The sequence below is a fragment of the Aulostomus chinensis genome, chromosome 13 (assembly GCF_037954235.1).
Source record: "Aulostomus chinensis isolate RoL2024-O1b breed Wild chromosome 13, RoL_Achi_v1.0, whole genome shotgun sequence".
Classification (NCBI taxonomy): Eukaryota; Metazoa; Chordata; class Actinopteri; order Syngnathiformes; family Aulostomidae; genus Aulostomus; species Aulostomus chinensis.
Window position 1 is genome coordinate 22260001 of NC_141332.1, and position 21247 is coordinate 22281247.

General features: G+C 39.8%; 1 protein-coding gene across 3 annotated transcripts in view; it reads right to left on the bottom strand.

Annotated features, from left to right (window-relative positions):
• The window catches only part of fam13b (family with sequence similarity 13 member B), a 64141-nt gene that overhangs the window by 19081 nt on the left and 23813 nt on the right, over positions 1-21247 (bottom strand). For all 3 annotated transcript variants that reach the window (XM_086222128.1, XM_086222129.1, XM_086222127.1), the window contains exons 6-7: positions 21037-21181; positions 10859-10986 (exon numbers count right to left, since the gene is read on the bottom strand). In XM_086222128.1, coding sequence (XP_086078254.1) covers positions 10859-10986; positions 21037-21181 — 273 coding nt within the window. The remainder of the gene's footprint in view (positions 1-10858; positions 10987-21036; positions 21182-21247) is intronic.

Consider the following 21247-nt stretch of genomic DNA (forward strand, 5'->3'; position numbering starts at 1 on the left):
CATTTCCATGCAGCATCAGGCCATCCATTTATTTAATAACCAGTGTATTTACCATTTATATTAAATTCCACAGCAAAGAATGGCAATTTATAATAGCTTTCCATTCTATTCATCTTTTTATTTAATATTTGTATTTCTGTATTCATAGATTCGGTATCATCCTCTAGTTTAATGCTTATTAATAACCCCTAAATGATCTGTAGCATCCTGTCGTAGAAGGAAAATGGCTTTGCAACATTTTGAACACAGCGATGGACATGCATCCACTTATTTTCTTGGTTTAAAATCAGTCTGATGGTCAATACTTATATCGGCCCAATAGTAATCCAATGTTGTGCACCACTTTTAAATGATGTGACCGTGCATCAAATACAAAGGGCAAAAGTGTCAGATCACACAAGGACGTATGCGGCAGGTATCAGTGGCCTCGCATCAGCTGACACCAACGACCAACAGGCATAAATATGTCATTGTGACCGGTTTTGGCCGCTACACTAAAAAAAAAAAAACGTAAAAGGAAAATAGAGAAACTTCTCAGTGCAGATGGAGAAAAGATTAATGGCATCCTTCCTTTTTCACATCTCTTATTCTAAGGTTTGATATCAAGATAGAGTGTGTATAAGGTGAGTTTGAGGTGAGTTGTGATGCCAACGATGTGCTGACTCTGCTCCTCCTCTGGCTGGGGAGTACAACAGACTACTGCTGCAGTACACACACACACACACACACACTTAAACCACACAAATACACACACACTTAAACCACACACATACACCCACATGCACTAGGAAACATTCTACTTCAGCTAGGAACAATCTTTACACACTTTGCCTCTCTCGGCATTTCCTTCCCACACAAACAACCCCGAGCCCTCATTACAATTCACAGAAACACACACAGAGGATCATAGGCATCATCTTACATCTCATAAACAGCTCCTCTCGCCGCCTCTTAAACACGAAACATTTATAGGTATTCATCTCTCACAGAGCTTCACAACACACGTTTGGATTCAAACAATTTAAACACAGAGCAGGTCGGAGCTTAATAGATTTGAGATTTGTGTTTGGCTTCCTGTACGGATATGGCTCTTTGTTTGTTTCAGTGGATGCTCCTTCATGCACTTTCCTTAATTATCCCCCAGCCATTTGGCCTGGATGTAATGATGTACTGTGGAACAAATCTGCCACACACATTTGACTCCCTTCTCATCCCTCCTTCAATTATTCCTCTTCTTGCAAAGTCATGAAACCTGATGGAGAACTGCTGGCAACTTTTATTGAAAAGGACAAACCAAACTATTATCTTAATATTTTCTCACTTAATCTATTTGCCTATTAAAAAAATGTAGCAATCTTTAAAATCATATCTGACATTTTGCTTTACCAGAAATACATACGTGTGTGTGTGTGTGTGTGTGTGTGTGTGTGTGTGTGTGTGTGTGTGTGTGTGTGTGTATATATATATATGAGTGGTCGGCACTAGAGAATATTTGGCATACATATTTCAATAATGTCTGGTTTCTATATAAATTTATGGACAATTTAATTTCTATTCCATTTAAATTTTAGGTAAAATATTAAAAACGCATTAAAAAAAGGCAAATAGTTACAAAAGAGAAAATTTGCCGACAAGTTAAAAGACTTGAACCTGTCAAGATAATCATTTTCTAATCATATATTTCCACTAATTCCCCCCCCCCCCTTTTTTTTTAAATGCACAAACTGAAACAAACAAACCAAAAACAAAACTTTCCCAATTACTTTCAAAGATCTCAGGTTCTCGGATGCTTAACTGCAAATGGATGCCAAAATTTAATCGCAGGTGGACGACTCACTTTGAAATATAAAAATGTATTTAACTAGTAAATGCTAAATGTAAGTAAACGTGTATCAGACAACAGCCATTCTCTTATCCTCTGGCACAGAAAAATGCTGACACATTCTCTGCTAGCTCCCAGCTTTTTTTTTTTTCTTCCTTAGATTGCATAACCTAATATGAGCTGTGAAATAAAACCTCAACCCGTCTCACGTCATCTCATTCTGCTCCGTTTCTACTTCTGTCAAAGAAAAGACACAGCTTTCCTCCTCTTGTCTCATCGACCCTGGAGATGAGAACAAATGAGTACGAAAAACAAACCAGGCTCATTTCCTCTCCGTTCTTCCTTTCATAATTAAAAAGTGGGAGGGTTTTGTCTCCACATGTTCATTCAAATGTGCTCATGCATTAGAAGCGTTTCCATTTGTCATTTCTTTTATGCACAACCCCAGCCAATGCTCATTCATTCATTCACCCTTCATATATTCCAGTCAAAGAGGAGTTACGTAACTGATGTTTACCTCTGCAGCAGAATGTCACAGGCCATTCTCATTTTTCCAGCTGTGCCTGTCTCACTGAGTTCTGTCCCCTCTTTTTGTCTTTTTTTTTGTTTTTTTTTTGGTAAGTGATACCGTCTGGGAGAGGTCTGGCCGGTTGTTTCTGTTAGTTCCTCTTTTCCCTTTAAAAGTCTGTGGCTGTGCCCCGCAAACTCACAGATTATAAAGGTCCAGTGTTGTTGTTATTATTATTATTATTTTTTTTAAAAGAATTTTTCCAGTATCCAGCAGCCAGACGAGCGTGACGTTTAACCAAATTCAGCACAATTTCTGTCTTTTTCTTCTTTTGGCCTCTTAACCTCTTGACACATCTCCTGCAGGAGCGATATCCAGCAGTTCAAACCTCTTTTTCCTCTTCTCTCCTCAGTTCTGTGGTTCAGTATTGGTGTCTTGTGGGTCCGCCTGGCATCCGGTGGATAAAGTTATCCCAGTTAAGCACTTTGCGGTGTCAGTGTCAGTACCAGCAGATCTAGAAGCAGAGTCAAGCTATCACCTGGGTGCATTCTGTGGCGTCCTCAGAACCTCAATGTGTTTGTATGAGCTTGTCTCACTCTGCACTCTGTCTGTAGAAGTGCTGCAGTAAACATCCAGAGCCCTGCTCAAATACAAGAGTTTCTGATGTAACCAGGCAACAACCCTGGGAGGACCAATGGGATGGCGGGGGCTGAAGATGGGAGCGAATTATAAAGAGGGCAAGAGTTTTGTGAGCCAATCATCAGCCGGAAACTGGGAGGGGTTTAATTTTTTGGCCCACTCTTTGGTGACTATAAACTCAGCAGTTATTACAGCCGGGCCAGTGGGCTGTGGGCTGTGTAACACACACACACACACACACACACACACACACACACACACACACACACACACACACACACACACACACACACACAGAATCATCATCCTTTATATAATCATCTACAAGCTTCTACAATGTCAGCCTTTCCTCCGCTTCTCACACAAACACACGCATGAATACGTTTACCAAATCACTGACCACAAAAGGACTGACAGAGGGATAATGATAGACGAGAAGAGAGAAACGGGGATCTGGGTACGAAGTGACACAGACGGTAATAAATCTAGGAAATTGAAGATGGGTACAGTGGCAAAAGAAAAACAGCACGGAAGAAAGGACGGTCCTATCAGGATATAATAAATGGGTTTATCTCTATTTGTGTCCACGCTTGTAAAACACTCAAACATCACCAGCAGAGAAAGTAGGTTAGCTCACTTTGTCCTCCTGATAAAAGTTTCTGTGCATCAACTCGTGTCTTTCCATTTGGACAATCTCTTTCAAATCACAACGTCGGAGAGATTACACAAGCTTTAACTGAGGACTGGAGAAAGGAAGTTCGGGCAAACATGAATTTGATCTCATTCAATCTGTGCTGGAGTTGTGACACTGGGATTTTTAACATAAAGCTTCAAAAGTAATTCACAAAATGATGTTTGAAGTTCTAACAGTGACCGGACAACAACAACAAAAACCTTTTTAAAGAGGCGATGAAGAAGACCATTTTATATCTGAGACGAAATTTTGCTCAAACACTTAAAATATGAGAATGCTTCGATTAAAAAAGAAAAAAGAAAAAAAAGACAGGAGGTCTTGAGTCTTGTTCAACATCTTAATGCAATCAGACTAATGAGCAGGGACTGGGCCAAGTAATCAAGTATTTATATATTAATATAATAATATGTATTCTTTTTCTTTTTGTACCCTTATTTTAATCATATCATGTAAGCGATGATGGTAAACTGATAAACATCCCTGCATAGGAAATGTGATTATATTTTGAACCGCAAAACCTCACTTGATTAATAAGAATATTAATGTATTTAATTATTAATAAATATGTATTTATTTTCAATAAATACAAATAAAACGAATCTCCCCTGATTGAGCTGAACCGATGAAGTCATGGCACCCCATCTAAAACGCCTTAAGCTGTTCAAAATTGATGCATTAAAAAGGGACTTTTCTCTCGCCTGAATGGCTGTCCACAGCAACAGCTGTTCCAATAAATAATCAATATAATCAATTAAGAGTGGTTATAACGACCATGTTATACCGTATAAGTCACACATGCATTTCTCCAAGGCTGGTATATTTGTTTCTCTTGGTCCTACAAGCATATATAGTGACGCAGTTAACTGAAATGAATATCTTGTGGTACCACTGCGTTTTGGTTACATCTGAGTTTGATATCAAACTGTGGTAGTCACAGCAAAGAAACACAGAAACTCACAGCTGGTAAATAAAAAAACCTGGGGACTTTTCTTGTGACCAGAAAGCAAAAGAGCAAGATTCAATGAAGCTCCTGAATCTTTGAATGTTAAAGGTTTAGGGTCCAAGTATTAAGTGGAGCGATTTCCAGAGGAACACCAGCAGGAAATAACATAAACCTTCGATTACCCCGCTCATGTTCCATTTTCATTGAATTTGTTCAACCCCAGTGTAGACCGAATATTATGGAGGCTTAAATTTGTGGTGGTGACCAGCTGTGCTGGGTTATATGAGAGGCGTTCCAAAAACGTTGTCAACGATAATTATTTAATGAAATTACACTGGGACTGGGAGGTATGCGTTTAGCTTGGTGCTCTTGTAGTTTTGGCTACAGTGTCTTGTTGATTCGTGTTTCCAAGTCTGTTTTTATCAAAAAATGTTTTTCTTTCGAAGAAACTTTAGGAACATGAGCGCTACTCAGAAAGCCAGATAGGAAAGCTGGAGCAGAACTGTGGGTAAGAACTGACAAAACATGCGAGAATGTGATGCTATCCAGGTCAGTTAGTATATCATATTACACATAGTACCCAGTCCTGTTCCAAGGTCTTGACATAATCAGGAAGTGAAGTGGTTGAGGATAGCAGGGAAAGAAAGGCATGAAGTAACTCAGGGGAGAGTGGAGGGAGGCCTTTTTTTTTAGCCATAAAATCCGATGAAGTCTAATTCTGTTGATTATTTTTGGTAACTATTGTAGAGAGAAAGAGAAAAAAAATATTCTTTGAGTTTTACAAAGGTCCAAACAATAATACGAGCATAAATCAAATCAAGATCCTTTCAAAGGATCAATATGAACTAAAATAAATCTAAACGGTCAGATCCTTACTTCATTGTACTGTTTAATTCTGTCTTTTAATTTTACCTGAGTGAAATTAAGATGATGACAGTTCTAAAGCATAAAGAGCAGTGAATTATTGATTAGATCCTCATTTATATTATTCAATAGCTGTTTGTTAACATCCCATACTGTCTCTGGTCTCCGATTTTTAAGCCTTCCTCATAGCTGCTGGTCCTGTAGGAATAGCTGGCTGTCATCCGTTAACTAGGTCACAACACCTTCAGTAAGTACACAGCGGATACTCATGTACTGACCTATTTGTATCTATGTATAGATCAGGCACTCACATCACATCCCGCACATACAGGATATCATGGACATATGAAGCATGGCACAGCGCACTGCTCTGGCACACGCTACCACTACAACAACACGTAGACGCACCATGGGATCAGTAAGCCCTCGACACCTTGTTGGACCATAGACCAGCGTCTGAAAGCCTCTCTGATACACAAACAAATTTTCCACATTTGGCTTGAGAGGTGGCTTGTTGACACTCAAACCCACTTATTGGTCAGCTGACAAAGCCACTGAAGAGTAGCTGACAAACAAGGAGATGATTCAAAAGATGAAATGAAGCAGGGAGGTTCTCATTGAAATAAAAATCCAAACGTTTTTACTCAACAGAAGCAAATGGGGCACTTGCAGTATTTCTGAAGGTGCTATGAATATGAGCCTGTGTGTGTGTGTGTGTGTGTGTGTGTGCGCGCGCGCGTGCAGCATTCGCTACTTTAGCTGCTCGTCATGGCAAAAAAAAAAGAAAGAAAGATAAGCGATACTTAGAAGTGATGAATGTGCATGTTTTGTGACTGAAATCAGAGCTCCCATCCTGTTGTGGGGTCACACGTTGAACATAAGTCATTTCCACAGCTAAACAATATTATAAGAAGAATACCCCATAATGAAATTCACAAGGAGGACCTTTAGAAGTACACCAAGTATCCGCCACAACAGTAACTTCATTCAATGCACAGGGCGAGTACAGGAATGATGGTTGTAATAATGGGGGATGAAAAGCACAAATAAAGGGCCGACGAGGGGAAGTCTATTATTTTATCAATGGCTTTAATTAATTTAAATGTCTCGAACTGATCTTAAACTGTTTTATTGATTTTAAATGATTTTTTGAATGTTTTAATTCATGTCTTCATGACTGATTCTAACTGTCAATTCTCTCTTTACCTCTGTAAAGCACTATGAATTGCCCTGTGCATGAACGGTGCTATACAAATAAATTTGCCTTTGCCTTTAATGCTGCCTGGACTGACCCCTTCACTCCTGGGATCTGATATTGCATTTTCACTCTGACAAACAAATCAATACATCGTTCTGAAGATTGAACATTTCCAATTCTCCCATCGGATTCTTGCTCACACATAGCTTACTCATCCCTCTGCTCCTTACGTTTTTTTTGTGTTTTTTTCCCCCGTTTTTCTTATAATAATATGATCAGGGGTAGAGGGCGAAGGAGGGAGTAATGGGTGGAGAGGAGAGATTGGAAGACAAATGCCAGGATTATATATAGATCTGAAATGAGTAGAGGCTGTCAACACATAAGGTGTGTCGGTGTGAATTGGTTGTCTGGTCCTAAAAAAAGGAGCATGGCAACAGGCTCTGAAGACAGACTTCCCTGTCTGTCAAGTGCCAGAAGAACAACACAGCAGCAGTTAGTGTTGAGTCATTAGACGGTTATTTCTCTCACCAGTTATGCGTCCAACAATAACTGGTAAAAACACACGCAAAGTGCTTCATGTTTTAGTCACTGTCAATCAAAATTTGAAGTTGAAGCCCAAAAATGCCATACACTCCCATTCCTTCATTAACAATTCCAGAATATATTAATACGGAAACATTTTGAATCTCACAAGTTCAAATTTTGGTCACAAAGTCTGTCTGACTTCACTGCGAAGGCCACTCTTCTTGTATGTCTAAAGACTTGAAGGTTACCGCGTCAAACTTGCTGAATATTGAATCAGGATCTTCTTTCCAACGATTTCTAATGGCACAAATTCTGTTCACATACTCACAAGTTGTCTTTCAAAGAGCACACAGAAAATGTGCATTTTCAGCAATACATGTAAAAACAGACTTCTGGTGTCAGCGAAGCTCAGAAGTTCAACTGGGGCAACAAGTCGGTGCACATTTCTGACTGCCACAGGACTTGAAATGATTTTCTGATGTCGTTTTTGGATGCCAAGGCCTACAAATGCCACAATAATCCCCCACAATAATCCCCCAGGACAGACACCAAGCTTAGACAAGGACTGCATGAATGATGGCTGCCGGCCAGCCATGGCTATCGGACAGTTAACACCAACTAAAACAATTACAAGAGACTTAAAGATCAAACAGTCTAGCCAGCATCGTTTAAATAAGTTGCTGCTTAACTACTAAAACTACTAAAAGATTCCACAGATATGGCCAGTGATGAAACACACAAGGTTATGATAACACAGTTGATCCAAGGGAAAACTCTGCCTGAGACGATAAGGCTAAACCGTACCCTAGCGACACATATCAAAATGTTGTCTCAATCAAGTTAAGTCAACAATGAGGCCCACTTTTGTGTGTTACTTAACCTCCGCGTGTGTCACAGCAGGGTACAGAGATGTTATCATGAGGACGGTATGAAGGGAGACAAACAAAAGTGAAACATGGTGAACTAAATCCACCCACTGTTTCTAAAAACTGATTGTTAATTTAATAATTGCATTTTAAAGATTCTTCAAACAAGTTTGGAAACGTCTTTTCACAATTACTCTGCACGTGTAGCATGGATGAAAGACACGTCATCTGAGTAAATTCTAGCCATTAGGCAGCCAATTATAGATCATTATCACCAACAAGCACAAAAGGTAAGACTTTCATTATCCTTTCACCCTGGGACAAACATTAACACCATCTGACATGTGCTATTTTTCTTCAGCAGGACATTCATTATTGGGTCACGTGACTCTGCTGACGTCACGAGCAGGCCTGAAACAGGCGTAACATTATCATCAGCTTCATCGATTCTTTGCATCAAAGCTCTGTTTAGCATATGTGACCACGTACGGTTCAGTGGTCACTGTTTCGCACGAGTGACAATCACACAACATGCTTCTAATATGAATATGCAACAGGAAATAGGATTGCGAAACGAAGAGAGGGAAAATAGCGGGGATCACAAAAACCGAAAGACAACATTTAAGTTTGGGATTGTTTTAAGCATGAAATAAAGAGAAGATTCTGAATAGTGTGACTCCTGGAAAAGAAGATTACAAGATGTGTGGTAAGACAAAGAAGAGAAACCAAACAAACAAATTAACAGGGCAGTGGAAACAGCAGCAAATGGAATAAACAGACAAATGAGAAAGATAAGAGAAAAAACGTATCAGGGGGGAAAAAAAATTATTTTGTCATTAAACTGACAAACTAACCAAGCACATGAGTGTGTGCAGTTAAAGAAACTGAGTGTACGTTTGTCTGTATTGTGGATTATGGATTACTGTCTTTAATCATCTTTAAGGCCAGAAGGACGAGACTAGGAGCATGACGCTGACTCACTCCCTCACGGACACACCTGGACACGCTGGTGTTGCCATCTCTTCAAAGGAAATTACACAGACCCTAATCCTGAAATAAGCCTTCACTTAACCTCGTCTTTACCCAAACCTTAACTTTACACATAATCCTCACCCTCACAATTTATGTTATGGGGACTCAAATATCCCCACGAAATGAGAAATACAAGTAAACAAATCTAGGACCTTTTGAGGTCTCCAGATTCACAATGTTGATGATTTCATCAAAATACAATATTACTTTTTCCTGAATAAAAAAAAGAGCCCAAATCTTTGCAGCCTACGTGTAAGAGATGAACCACAGTTTCCAAGCTACCAAAGCATCTTTTTTTTAGTATTACAAATGTAAGTTTTCACACCGGTGCAAATGGGTCAATTTACACACTGACTACAATACAACTGAAAAAGGCCCAAATTTGCCATGGTTTAGCTCTATTTCATTCACTGGTTCTGTTTAACCTTTTTATTTCAAATATACAGAAGGAGGAGCTGATGTAAAATGTATAGGTGTCTAGATGCAGTCATCTGTGTGTAGGATTCAGTAATCAACTTAAGGAGATCAGCAGATCAGAAGAACCTTAAGGGATCTCAGTGTTCCTGCAGGGGGATTGAACTCTGGTCCTCTGGAGGGAGATTCATTATCTGGTGTGCGTGAGTGTCATCATGTCTCTGTAAGATCTTAGTCCCTTTTTGTTTGCTACCAGTTTAAAAAAAACAAAAACAAAAAAAAAACATCAACCACTGTGAGCTACTGGAAATTGACATTCACATTACATAGATCAACTGCTTGTGACATAAAAAAAAAAAGCAGCTGACTCATTTCAAGTGTTGAGACCCTTTCGTTGTCTCAACAGTGTGAACAATTGCTGTAGCAAATAAACAGTGAAATCGAAAATTAACGCCACAGTTTCAACCTTTCATACATTTATAACACACATTCATGGTGCGCAATAAATGGTGTAGTGAGTGGATTTTCTAATCACACACTGTACGAAAATGATCTAAAAAATTGTGTTGCTGGTGATCAATTTCACGTTCCAGGATGTGATGATAAGATTCATAATCCAATGTCCCTAAATGCTCCAGAATACAGCAGTAACTCTGACGGAGAGTTTAAAAAATTGTGTTCATTTATCCAATATGAAAAGGGGACAAAATGGCTCCATTGGATACAAAATAATACAAATTGTGATTTTGTAGTCACAAATCCAGAATGAAAGCCTAATAAAAGAGTGTAGTGTATCATTTAATGCTGCACTGGCAGTGGGATCAAACTTGCAGTACACAGTGGGTGTCTTATTTATTTATTTATTTTTGCTTCTGCACAAAAAATAATGCAAGAAAATCTTTGTTTCTGCTCACTGACATGTCTGACACTGTGATAATAAAACCACAATTCAGTTCATATAAAATGATCATTTTAAAAAGTGACATTATGTAAAACCTGGCAAAAGCTTTTAGATCCTTTGGATTAACTAATTTTTAGTAGTCATGATGAACAGCTGTGAGCTTAACTAGTGAATGATTGAATACATAAATATTCCAAAAATTAAAACTCATCATCAGGAAAATTAACTCCAAATGTTGCAAGGGTTTTTATTCATGGTGCACCAAACAAAAGCAGTGTAAATCACACTGCAAGCAGCGGTTATCTAAGCAACTGACAGATAATACCATCCGCCTGTAATGTTACGGTATTTCAATCCAATGTGGAACCTTTGTCTGATGTCAGCCTGCAGTTACACAGTGTTCCATGCTTTTGGTGATGATAATAATAGTTGCTATGGTGGAAATGTCTCACCTGGCTGCAGGGATATCATCAATGGGTGTGTGTTGTGGTGAGTCGGAGGAGGTAAGACCATCCTCCCCGTCCTGAGGCAACTCTTCACATTCCGCCTCGCACTTCTCATCATCCAACAGCTCCGTGATCTGAGGACAGAAATAAAGGGACATGAGTGACTGCTGGATCTCACTGGGTCTGATTGACAAAGTAAAACGGTGTATAAAAAGTGTCAACCAGGTCATGGTAATTTATCCAAGAGGGGTTCAATCAAGGGGCTGGGTTTGAGATATGATGTAGATTTTACATGACTAATGCCCAAGGAGAAAAAAATAAAAGATGAAGGCAGCTAATTCTGACCTTCCCCATACGCAGGGATTATATAACTCACTGGGGGCTAATTATTTAACCCATTAAATGCAAATCTCTGATATTAAATGACTCTCTGTCATCATTTTTAAGTGCCCAGTAAAGAGAGAAGCAGAGAAAATAACCTTTCCGGCAAAAGAATAATAAAAAAAAAGAGAGCGTGCGAGAGACTTAGTGTAGTATAAGCCAGTAACATGATATTATTTTTTTCACAACATATCTAAATATAGATGGATGTAATGAGTAACAGTACCATTATCCTTGAAGGACAGATCAAGGGGGGTTGGTAGGAAGAGTAGGCAAGACAGAGAAGGGTGGGAGAAGCGCAGGAGAGATGCGGGGACAGATCAGTTGGGGGGGGGGGGCAGAGAATTTAAATCAGGGTAGAGTTATATATCACTTAAGTGTTGACCTAGCGATGAATCCAGTGGACCCATCAAATGGGATGCAATCATAAGTTGCAGAGAAAAGGGAGCCGATGGAAAATGTAACTACAAAACAACCCATCCTGAGTGGCTGAAATTACAACCTTACGATACACAGAGAGTTGCACTGTTGTTCTTCGAAACATTCCCCACTTGCATGTCCTTGTCCTGGCCTAACTATGCCTGAATGGTCTTAAAAAGATATGACAGTGTATTGTCAAATGTGACATAGGAGGGGACAATACCATTTATATGGTTATAGGTGCATTAAAATAATGTTACATAACTAATTTCTTGAATAAAGAATTCATGTTTTTGCATCTCTCGACTCTACTCTCAACCCTGCCCCCGCTTTGCCCTCGCTCAGAAGTTGCAGCAAAATGAGGAGACAGTGAAGCCCGCAGGAGAAGACACCGCTGTGAACTGCTCAAAGATGGGGTTAAACTCAGTGCTACGGCTGCAGCCCCGTGAAGCCTAAAATGCATCTGACAAAGCAAGAGGGATCAAAGGAGAGATGTTAACAAGAAAAGGAAGGGGAATAAAAATGAAGATATAGAGAGACATGCTCGTTTTATTAGCCATCTCTGATCATTTAAAGTACAGCATCAACCTGGAATTTGAGCTGGGGACTAACAACTTTACTGTACATATTTGCTATGTGCTTTCAACTTTATGCCAGGTTCCCAAATCTTATCAATATGATGTTTTTTTGTTTAAGTGTAAGTGTTAGGCAAAACTTTAAAAGCCCTGGCAACCAAAGACGATAAAGCAGACTGGTCACAATATATGTGGCTATAGCAAGATCTTTGGTGAAACACCTAGCTGCCGAGATACAATGATGTCTTGTTTATCTTCTCTGGTCAAGTTTCATTTCCTGTATGCCATGCTGTTTGTCCTTTCCTCTATTTTCTCCTTCACTCTTCTCAACAGATACCCCATCTGCTGCTGTCACTGTAGTGTCACTATGGCAACATCTCTGCTCCAAATGCTCTCATTGGCTGTTGGGGAATTCTTGCATCGTCACATGTGCAGACATGGGAGGATGACTCATAAGACTCTGCTGTGTGTGTGTGTGTGTGTGTGTGTGTGTGTGTGTGTGTGTATGTGTGTTTAAGTAAAAGCAAACCTTGTCTTAGACTCTCTTTAAACTGATTTTACATCAATGACGTATTCACTATATCCACAATGAGCTTCTAAAACTTCCACCACGATTTTATGATGAGAAATCTGATGTATACTGCAATGTTTTTTTGAAAAAAGCAGAGAGATAGTGAAGAGCCATGACACTAGAAGTGGGTTAAAAATGTCTATATACCGATATTTTATCGATATACATTTGCAGGAAAGATTATCGATACATAAATCCCAGTATCGATATGTTAAAATGCATTAGATTTTACCCGTTTATTTTTTTGTTTTGGTTTGCCCCTTTAGTCTCGCGTGATTTAGTGCGTAGTGCAACGTTACTGCAGTCAGATTATCAGATCTCACGAGATCCAGGCCATGTGCCTCCACTCAGAGAACAACAAGATGGCGGAAGCGCAACTTTAATCTCCGGCAAATTTAAGTGCCGATGTCTGGCAGCACTTCGGCTTTAAGAAGCAAGAAAACTGCGCCCAACTTGACAAAAATAATGCTGTGCGCAAAAAGTAGAAGTTAAGTACAACGGAAATACGACTTATCTCTGGAGCCATTTGACTTGGCATCAACAAGAGTCAACAACCAGGAGACTACAAGTCACTGCAACAACCCTCGCTGGAGAAAGCATTTGGGATGAAGTTTCCATCCACGCCTCCATGTGCAGAGAACATCACTTCGGCTCTGGCAGTTTTTATCTGCAAGGATCTCAGACCATCCTGTGTGGCAGAAAATGTAGGCTTCAGACACCTCGTCCAGACACTGGAACCACGCTACTGTACGTGCTACTGACACGGAGTCAAGTCACAATCTCAAAGATGTACAGAGATGTTAAAAACAACGTCGCAACTGCAATGAAATCGGCAGAGAGAGTTGCCATTGCTTGCGACAGCTGGACAAGCAGAGCTACGGATTCCTACTTGACAATCACGTCTCATTACATTGACAGTAACTGGTCCTTCACGTCCCAGGTTTTACAAACGCGGGCAATTGAAGCTCGCCACACCGCAAGTCATCTTGCTGAGCTGCTGACGGTTTGTGGAAGTCTAAGTTGCCCTTTTTTTTTTTGAATGACGGTCATATATTTAAATAAAAAGTGCATGATGTTGTATAACTATAGTTTAATGGTCAGTTCTCAATGTAAATATTAATATCTAATTATGCAGCAGGTTAGAGGGTTACTTTTACAATTGAATTTACAGCATTAGTCCTTTGAGAATCTCCTCCATTACCAAAGCAAAATTGGTCTTGTAACTAAAATATCGTATCGTATATTGTATCGAATCGTATCGGAAATCATATCGACTTGGGACTGAGTGTATCAAAATCGTATCGTATCGGGAGGTCAGTGGTGATACCCAGCTCTACATGACACCCTCTAACTCCAACCCGCTCATCTTTCTGCACTTGTACATTTTAAAGTAAAAGTATGCTCTGATGATCCAGTCCATCCCAGTGTTATTTATAAAGCACTTTAAAAACAACACGGTTGATTAAAGTGCTGTTACGTAACAATAAAATACATTAAACGCACAAGAAAGCTACACTACAGATTAAGAGCCCAAGTTAACTGCAAGATGAACAAATATAGCATCAATTTGGCAATAAAACAACATCTCACACTGTGTTAAAGGCCAATGAAAAGAGGTGCGCTTTAAGGCAAGACTCATAGACTGGCAGAGGTGGGGCGAGCCTGATCTATAAAGGCAACTGATTCTAGAGTTTAGAAGCCGCAGCTGTAAAAGCCCGCTTCCTCTCCGGAGTTTCACTTTAGTTTTTAAGATGACAAAGAGCAACTGATCAGCAGACCTGAAAAACCGTGAAAGAGCAACACCATTCAGGGACTTGTAGGCAAACAAAAGCCCGTCCTACTCTACTTGGAACTACAAGCTTAGGGCAATCATGAACACACTTTGTATTCTATCAATCATCCACTGGACAAATAAGTCAACCAAACTGGATGTTGATGGCATCATAAATATGAAAGCTTTAGTACCCAAGTAAGGATTAGCGGCTAAGCGTCATTTTACAGAAACCAGTGGGAGCGTACCTCTGTACAGGTAAGTCAGGTGCTAAACCAAAAGAAGCAGTTACAGAATAAAAAGTAGGTCCAGACTAAATAAATGAGTTTATTTCTTAAAAAGAGAGAAATGTAAGCAGTTTGTTTGGTTACACCTATGTGTAAATTCAAATGACCAATGAGACGGATGGAAATGACCTTTAATATAAAGCAAACACCTGCCTCAAACTGTTTCCATAATACAAGAATATCATGAAGCAAGGTCAGATTTCTACTACACAAATATTGAGGCCCAAAACAAATTCCCAATAATGACACTTTTGTAATCTTAACAAAACATGTTTCTTTTTTCTGTGTGTGTGTGGATTAGACTAAAAGTAGAAGTGTAGAGAGGACTGCAACCATAGCTGTACTAAAAATACAAAAAGACTGACATTGCAGGGCAACTATACTTTGATAGTTTTATCCAGACTATTGGGAAGTGAGTTAAAATTATCATGATAAATCCCTTCACGACTATTAAACTGTAATGTTACATAAATATATATCATGGGTATATTGTTGAATGATACACCAGCTCCCAAGAGCACATTCCATTCCATCAAGGCTGCTGTTCAGTGTTACAGAAAAAACTGGGCAAATATTTCACTTCTGACAGTGCCAGCTTGTGTGACTTTAGGAAACAATGAAGCTCGAGTGCATGACTCTGCCCGAGTCTATAGATGAGGCTGTGGGAAGTGTTATGGATATTAACAGGGCCGTGCTGAGCTAGTTGTGAGAAGGTGCTTGAGGTGATGTAACAATATTAGGGGATAAGAGTGGTTAAATCCCTTGTCAGAATGACCTGGCATGGTTATTCATAGAGCTGGGGTGGGGTGTGGGGGGGGGGGGGGGTGCTAATATCAGCCCCTATTAAAGTCTATCAGAAATTGGATCAATGTAGCACTCAATGAGTTTCAACATTTTTAAAAAGTGTGTTATTCTATATAATGAAGCCTAAATGGGCCTAGAGTATATTGTGGATATAGTTCAGCACATCGAGGGTGTGTGTGTGTTTGTATGTGTGTCTGAGTGGGAGAAGACACAGGGCTGGGAATGCCCTGGAACAAAAGGTCTTAACCTCCGCCTTGGTTAAGAGGTCTGGCCCAGAGTTTGGGATGGAAAGTGAAAGAAACAACAAGTGCTGCTGACATCATTAGCTGGACTGTTGACGGGACTGTGAGCCAAGAGCAAACCCAGAACAATGACAACTGCCTGGGACTGACACTACGACTCTCTAACTATGAGCCAAAGAAAAGGTTTTTCAGAGCTCCATTCAATGGACCTTTCATTCCGGAATTTCTTTAGAGACCATCAGCACAATCTATGCAGTGTTCTTGTTAAGAAATCCTGTTTAGAGTTTTAGAGATTTAACCACGTTTGACTCTGAAAATATAAAATGATAGTTGCATGCTTGATGAAGGAGCAGTGTGCCAACTGATTTGCAAAAAGGTGATTATTTAAGCTCTGAATTATTTATTTTATTATTAGTATTGTTGTTGTTATTATTAGTATTGTTGTTGTTATTATTATTATTATTTTTATTATTATCATTATTATTATTATTAGGCTGCACGGTGGTGCAGTGGTTAGCACTGTGGCCTCACAGCAAAAAGGTTCCGGGTTCGAGTCCCGGCTTGGGCGCGGGATCTTTCTGTGTGGAGTCTGCATGTCCTCCCCGTGACTGCGTGGGTTCTCTCCAGGTACTCCAGCTTCTTCCCACCATCCAAAGACATGCAATTGGGGGACGAGGCTGATTGGATTCTCTACATTGACCGTAGGTATGAATGTGAGTGTGTATGGTTGTCTGTCTCTGGATGTTGGCCCTGCGATGGACTGGCGACCTGTCCAGGGTGAACCCCGCCTCTCGCCCGTTGATGCTGGGATAGGCTCCAGCCCCCCCCCGGCGACCCTTACTAGTAAGGAATAAGCGGAAGACGACGATGGATGGATTATTATTATTATTATTACTGTATTGAGCTCTTGAGCTTTTTACTTTCAGGACATTAGGTCAGCTTTTCATAATCACCTGGCACCAAGAACTACAGTATTGAACCACATCGTTAAGCCAAGGCTGAGACCTTATGTCCTGAAAATCTTTGGTTTTGTCAAGTCAGACAATCTGCTTTGGATACTTATTCAATCTTAAGAGTCAACCTTGGAATTCCTTCAAGTTCTGCTGTACCTTTAATCCATTTTGAAAACTACACTTAAAGTTATGTGGAGGTGAATGACTGAAATGTGACTGGAGCTGATGTACATTTTTAACAAAAGATAAAAACTAACACCAAGATAGCTACTAAAATAAACATAGTCCAAAACAGACATTTCTTGGATAAAACTGGATGACAACTAATGCCTTTTTGTCTGGAGAGAAAGACTGAAATAAAAAGGGAAATGATTTGAATTTAACCAATGAGAAATCTGTTGGTATGAAGGAGCACCGTGTTCTACTTCTCCTCCTCTCGGCCCTTGCTCGTGTCTGTCTGCTGGAACTGTACTGTTTGCCTCCTGCAGCACCACCGGAGATAAGACCTCTAGCCTAACGTTCTAGCACGATGTGGGCTGTCACCACGCAGCCCTCATCCTTCACTCCAAAAAGCCATAGCCACTGATGTAAAGACATTGAAATTTTGTTCACCCATTCGCGATGTGCAATATGGCTACGCATCTCAAAACAGGAAGAGAAAGATTGGTGAAAATGCGTGTGTTTATAAACTGCATCCTGTGCAAAGGCTCGCTGTACAACTAGGCCACCCACTCCTCTTAAACAACCCCATGTTCCAACTTAAATAGGTTATTCAGCAACTTACATGACCCAGTGACACAGTGATAAGTATATATGGTCAACCTACATAATGTTCACTGCTGATGAACGCTGTGACTTCCCCAGGCATTTGTAACATTACTCCAATTACCCCTCTGTAATTACTGTTCATAGTTCAGGGTACAGTTATACATCCACTCAAGCATCTCCAACATGGCTCAGCTCCAGAGGTACTTGAACTGCAAAGGTTGGCACAGGCAAAGAAACAGGACACATCCTGATACTGTACATCTATCTGCTAAGGTTAAATTAACAGACCTGGAAAATAAAGCTTCCATTCATGTCAAAGACAGAAACCAGACAGAGTCACTGCGTTGGTGAAGCTGACATTACTCAGACTGTTATTGGTTTTGCAAATGTTGCTCAATGACGGGCAAATGTACAGCAACAGCCAGTATTTGGTATCTAGTGAGGAAGGGACAATTTGTAAATCATCCCAGCAAGTTCCCCAAACGATTTTGTAATTATAGGGGATTTTTCATTTTTCTGGGCTCTTGGCAATTGATTTTCTACTATTCACAAAAAGTAGAATATTGCTCATCCTGCACATTGATCTACACGTCTATTTGGTTTGCCTTTATTGATAGCTACAAAAACAAAACACAAAATGAATACCCAAATCCCAAAACTGAAAAAACAAACAACCTCATTTGTATGTAATATCTGTAATATCTGTATGTTCAAATATTCAAGTCCAGCTTTACTCACCATAACATATTTTGAGAAGTAGAGGATGATGTTTTTGCATTTGCACAAGCATGAAAGGAGGAAGAAGCGGGGTCTCTTGTTCCTGATTACTAAGCACATGATTCAAGTTTCAAGGAAAACTCTGTCGAGTTTACTGTTGTGTGTCATAACATTCAGACAAGAGACTCATGTAAAATATTCATCATAACATGAATGTCTGAAAAGGGAAAACAAGCCAGCAATTTAGTGGCCAAATCAAGTGATTTGTCTACCAGCAAGAAAAAGAAAGAGAAAAAAAGAGGATTATGAGAATAGAACACTGCACACGTTTCATGTTCACATGTTTTTCCCTCTGTTTCCAGTCTGAGCTGCAACATGTTGCTGTTCCAAAATGCAGGATGTGTTTTTGTTCAATAAAATGAAACAATGCTCTGTGTTCTTCTGGTGTGCGTACTACAAAAGTGTGTGCTGATGAGTCAAAACTATCAGTGCAGTCTTTGTGCCAAGCTACGCTAAAAACAATGCAGTCTATCTCAGTCATGACTGAGCAGAGATTAAATTCTCAGTAAGACATTTAATGAAGAAACTAATCCAGATACTGTATAATCATTTTTCCAGCTTCAAATCTTCTCTTTGTACCAGAATGCATCACATCAATTTCAGGGGTTTTATTCAAGTCATATTAAGAATCGAAGCTTCAACATAATATAATATATGAGAACAGATGCTTTCAGTATGGAAAAAAGGTAGCTTATTCAAACTACATTGCACTCAGTGAGAGCAATTTAGAGACCATACCTCCATCAGGGAGGAGTAAAATGCTGAACAACCTACATTTGATCCAGACCGTGGCCAAAAGTTAGTCACTTCCTTGTAACATTACCTGTCATTTCATCAGTGAAATCAAAATTGATCCTTTCGGTAGAGGTAATAAGGTTTGCCAGGAGCTTTCTGTTATTTCAATTCATCCGTATCTAATCCTTTAATTAAACGTAGTTTAAACCCTGTCTTACAAATATCCCAAATTAAATGTGTTTTAAACTATTAAACGTATAGGCTAGCAGACGCTACATGTTTAGACTAGTAATCTGCATAAATCCACAAACTCTGGTTTAATTTCTTACCGTAGTTCATTTGTATTTCTAACTAAAACCTATTTACAATTTACTCCTAAATCTGTTACAAGGCTTAACTTGAAGCATGAAGCATGTATGTGCCTGCATTCATAAGTGGGTGAGAGAGATAATCCCCATTAGAAGGGTTTGTTCAGGCTATTGTCAGTAGCGTGTAGCGTAGGGGTGGAGGTGCCAGTTCCATGGTTACATCATCATCAGCAGCAGCAGCTTCTTTTCTTATGCCTCCCCTCCCTCACCATATCCCTCCCTCCCTTTCTGTCCTCCTAATCTGTCTTTGCACACTCACCATCTTTCCGACTTCATCTTGGCTGCTTTCTCTCCTTGCACGTCTAAACCTCATGAACACAAATTCGCACTCTCTCTTACATAAGAAACATAGACTGGTGATTTTGTCCACACAGACTTTTCCCATGGTCATGCTACCTTTCATCTAATTCGCCAGGAATAAAAACAAAAGATAGAAAAAACAGGCAAGATAAAGAAATTTAAATGTTAAAAAAACAGGGGTACATGTTTTTAGTGCCATTAATTGGACTCTTGGCCTTAAGACTTTGTTGCAACGAGGGAAGTACCAGTTTGTTTAGTCTGCTTAAAGAAGGACAGAGTCAAATTGCGAAGAAAACCATGTTTGGCATAAACTTATTAATCTAGCTTCATAATTACAGATGATGACAGGTTTAGATTTTCCTCATACTGAACAATAAACAAGAGTCTATGCAGAGCTTTGAGTATGGGTGTGTGTGTGTGAACGAGTGGGGTTTGGCATTCTTCGCCTGAGTTGACAGGACAACCGTCTGTTAGGCAAGGCTGTGTACAGCACTAATTGGAGTCAGAGTTTACAGCTACTTGAAGATATATACTTATAGTAAAATACTTTACAAGTACTGCCTGACACACTGCGGTGCTCAACGTATACAGTGACTTGGCAAGTCTGCAAAAAGCACACGCTTTGCCTTTTCATTGTACTTTGATGTAGTAACCCTGCAGCTGATCATGTATTCAGAACATGTCACCACCCTTACTTGTAATTTGCGGCATCCGCAACTCAACCGAATGATTCAATCACGGGTGCAAGTCCTTAGACTCATGAAAACTGCCAATTGAGATGAAGGAAATTAAAAATTGAGTAATTATGAAATAGAAGTACATGCTGATAAAATGACATTAAACAGAGCTTACACGGAACAATATTTCTCCACTAATTCATACTTTTGTGGAACTGTAACAAACCAACATCAGCAGCATAGTAATAAATAGCACAGTGGATGATGTGAAAAAGAGCTGGCAAGAGATTAAAGAGAAAAAAAATAGTGCTTGGAATACTGCTTCCATTGTTTCAGGAAGGAGAACTTTCACAGCAGACGTGTGCTTTCCCCCGCAGATTTCATCCATACAATGGAATCATAACAAGTCTCTCCTTGCACATCTCCTCCCACTTTTCCCATCAATTTCTATTTCTGACTTGTGGAACACCAAACAAAGGAAACTGATCCGGAAAGACAGCATAAGAAACAGAGAGGTGGGATGAATAAGTCAGAGGTGAATGGGATGTGCTCTACCTGATCATTGATGGAGCTGTAGTCATTGGTGGTGGAGACGTCATCATCCTCCGAGTCAAACAGGCCCTCCTGGTTGTCCAACAGCTCTGCCAGGACTCTGCTGACGGACTCCTGGTCCCGAAGGTCCTCTCCCTCTGTTGATAGACTGTGGGTGAAAGGGAAGAGAGGATCGTGTTATTCACACTGTGCGACCCTCAGGACATGAAATGAT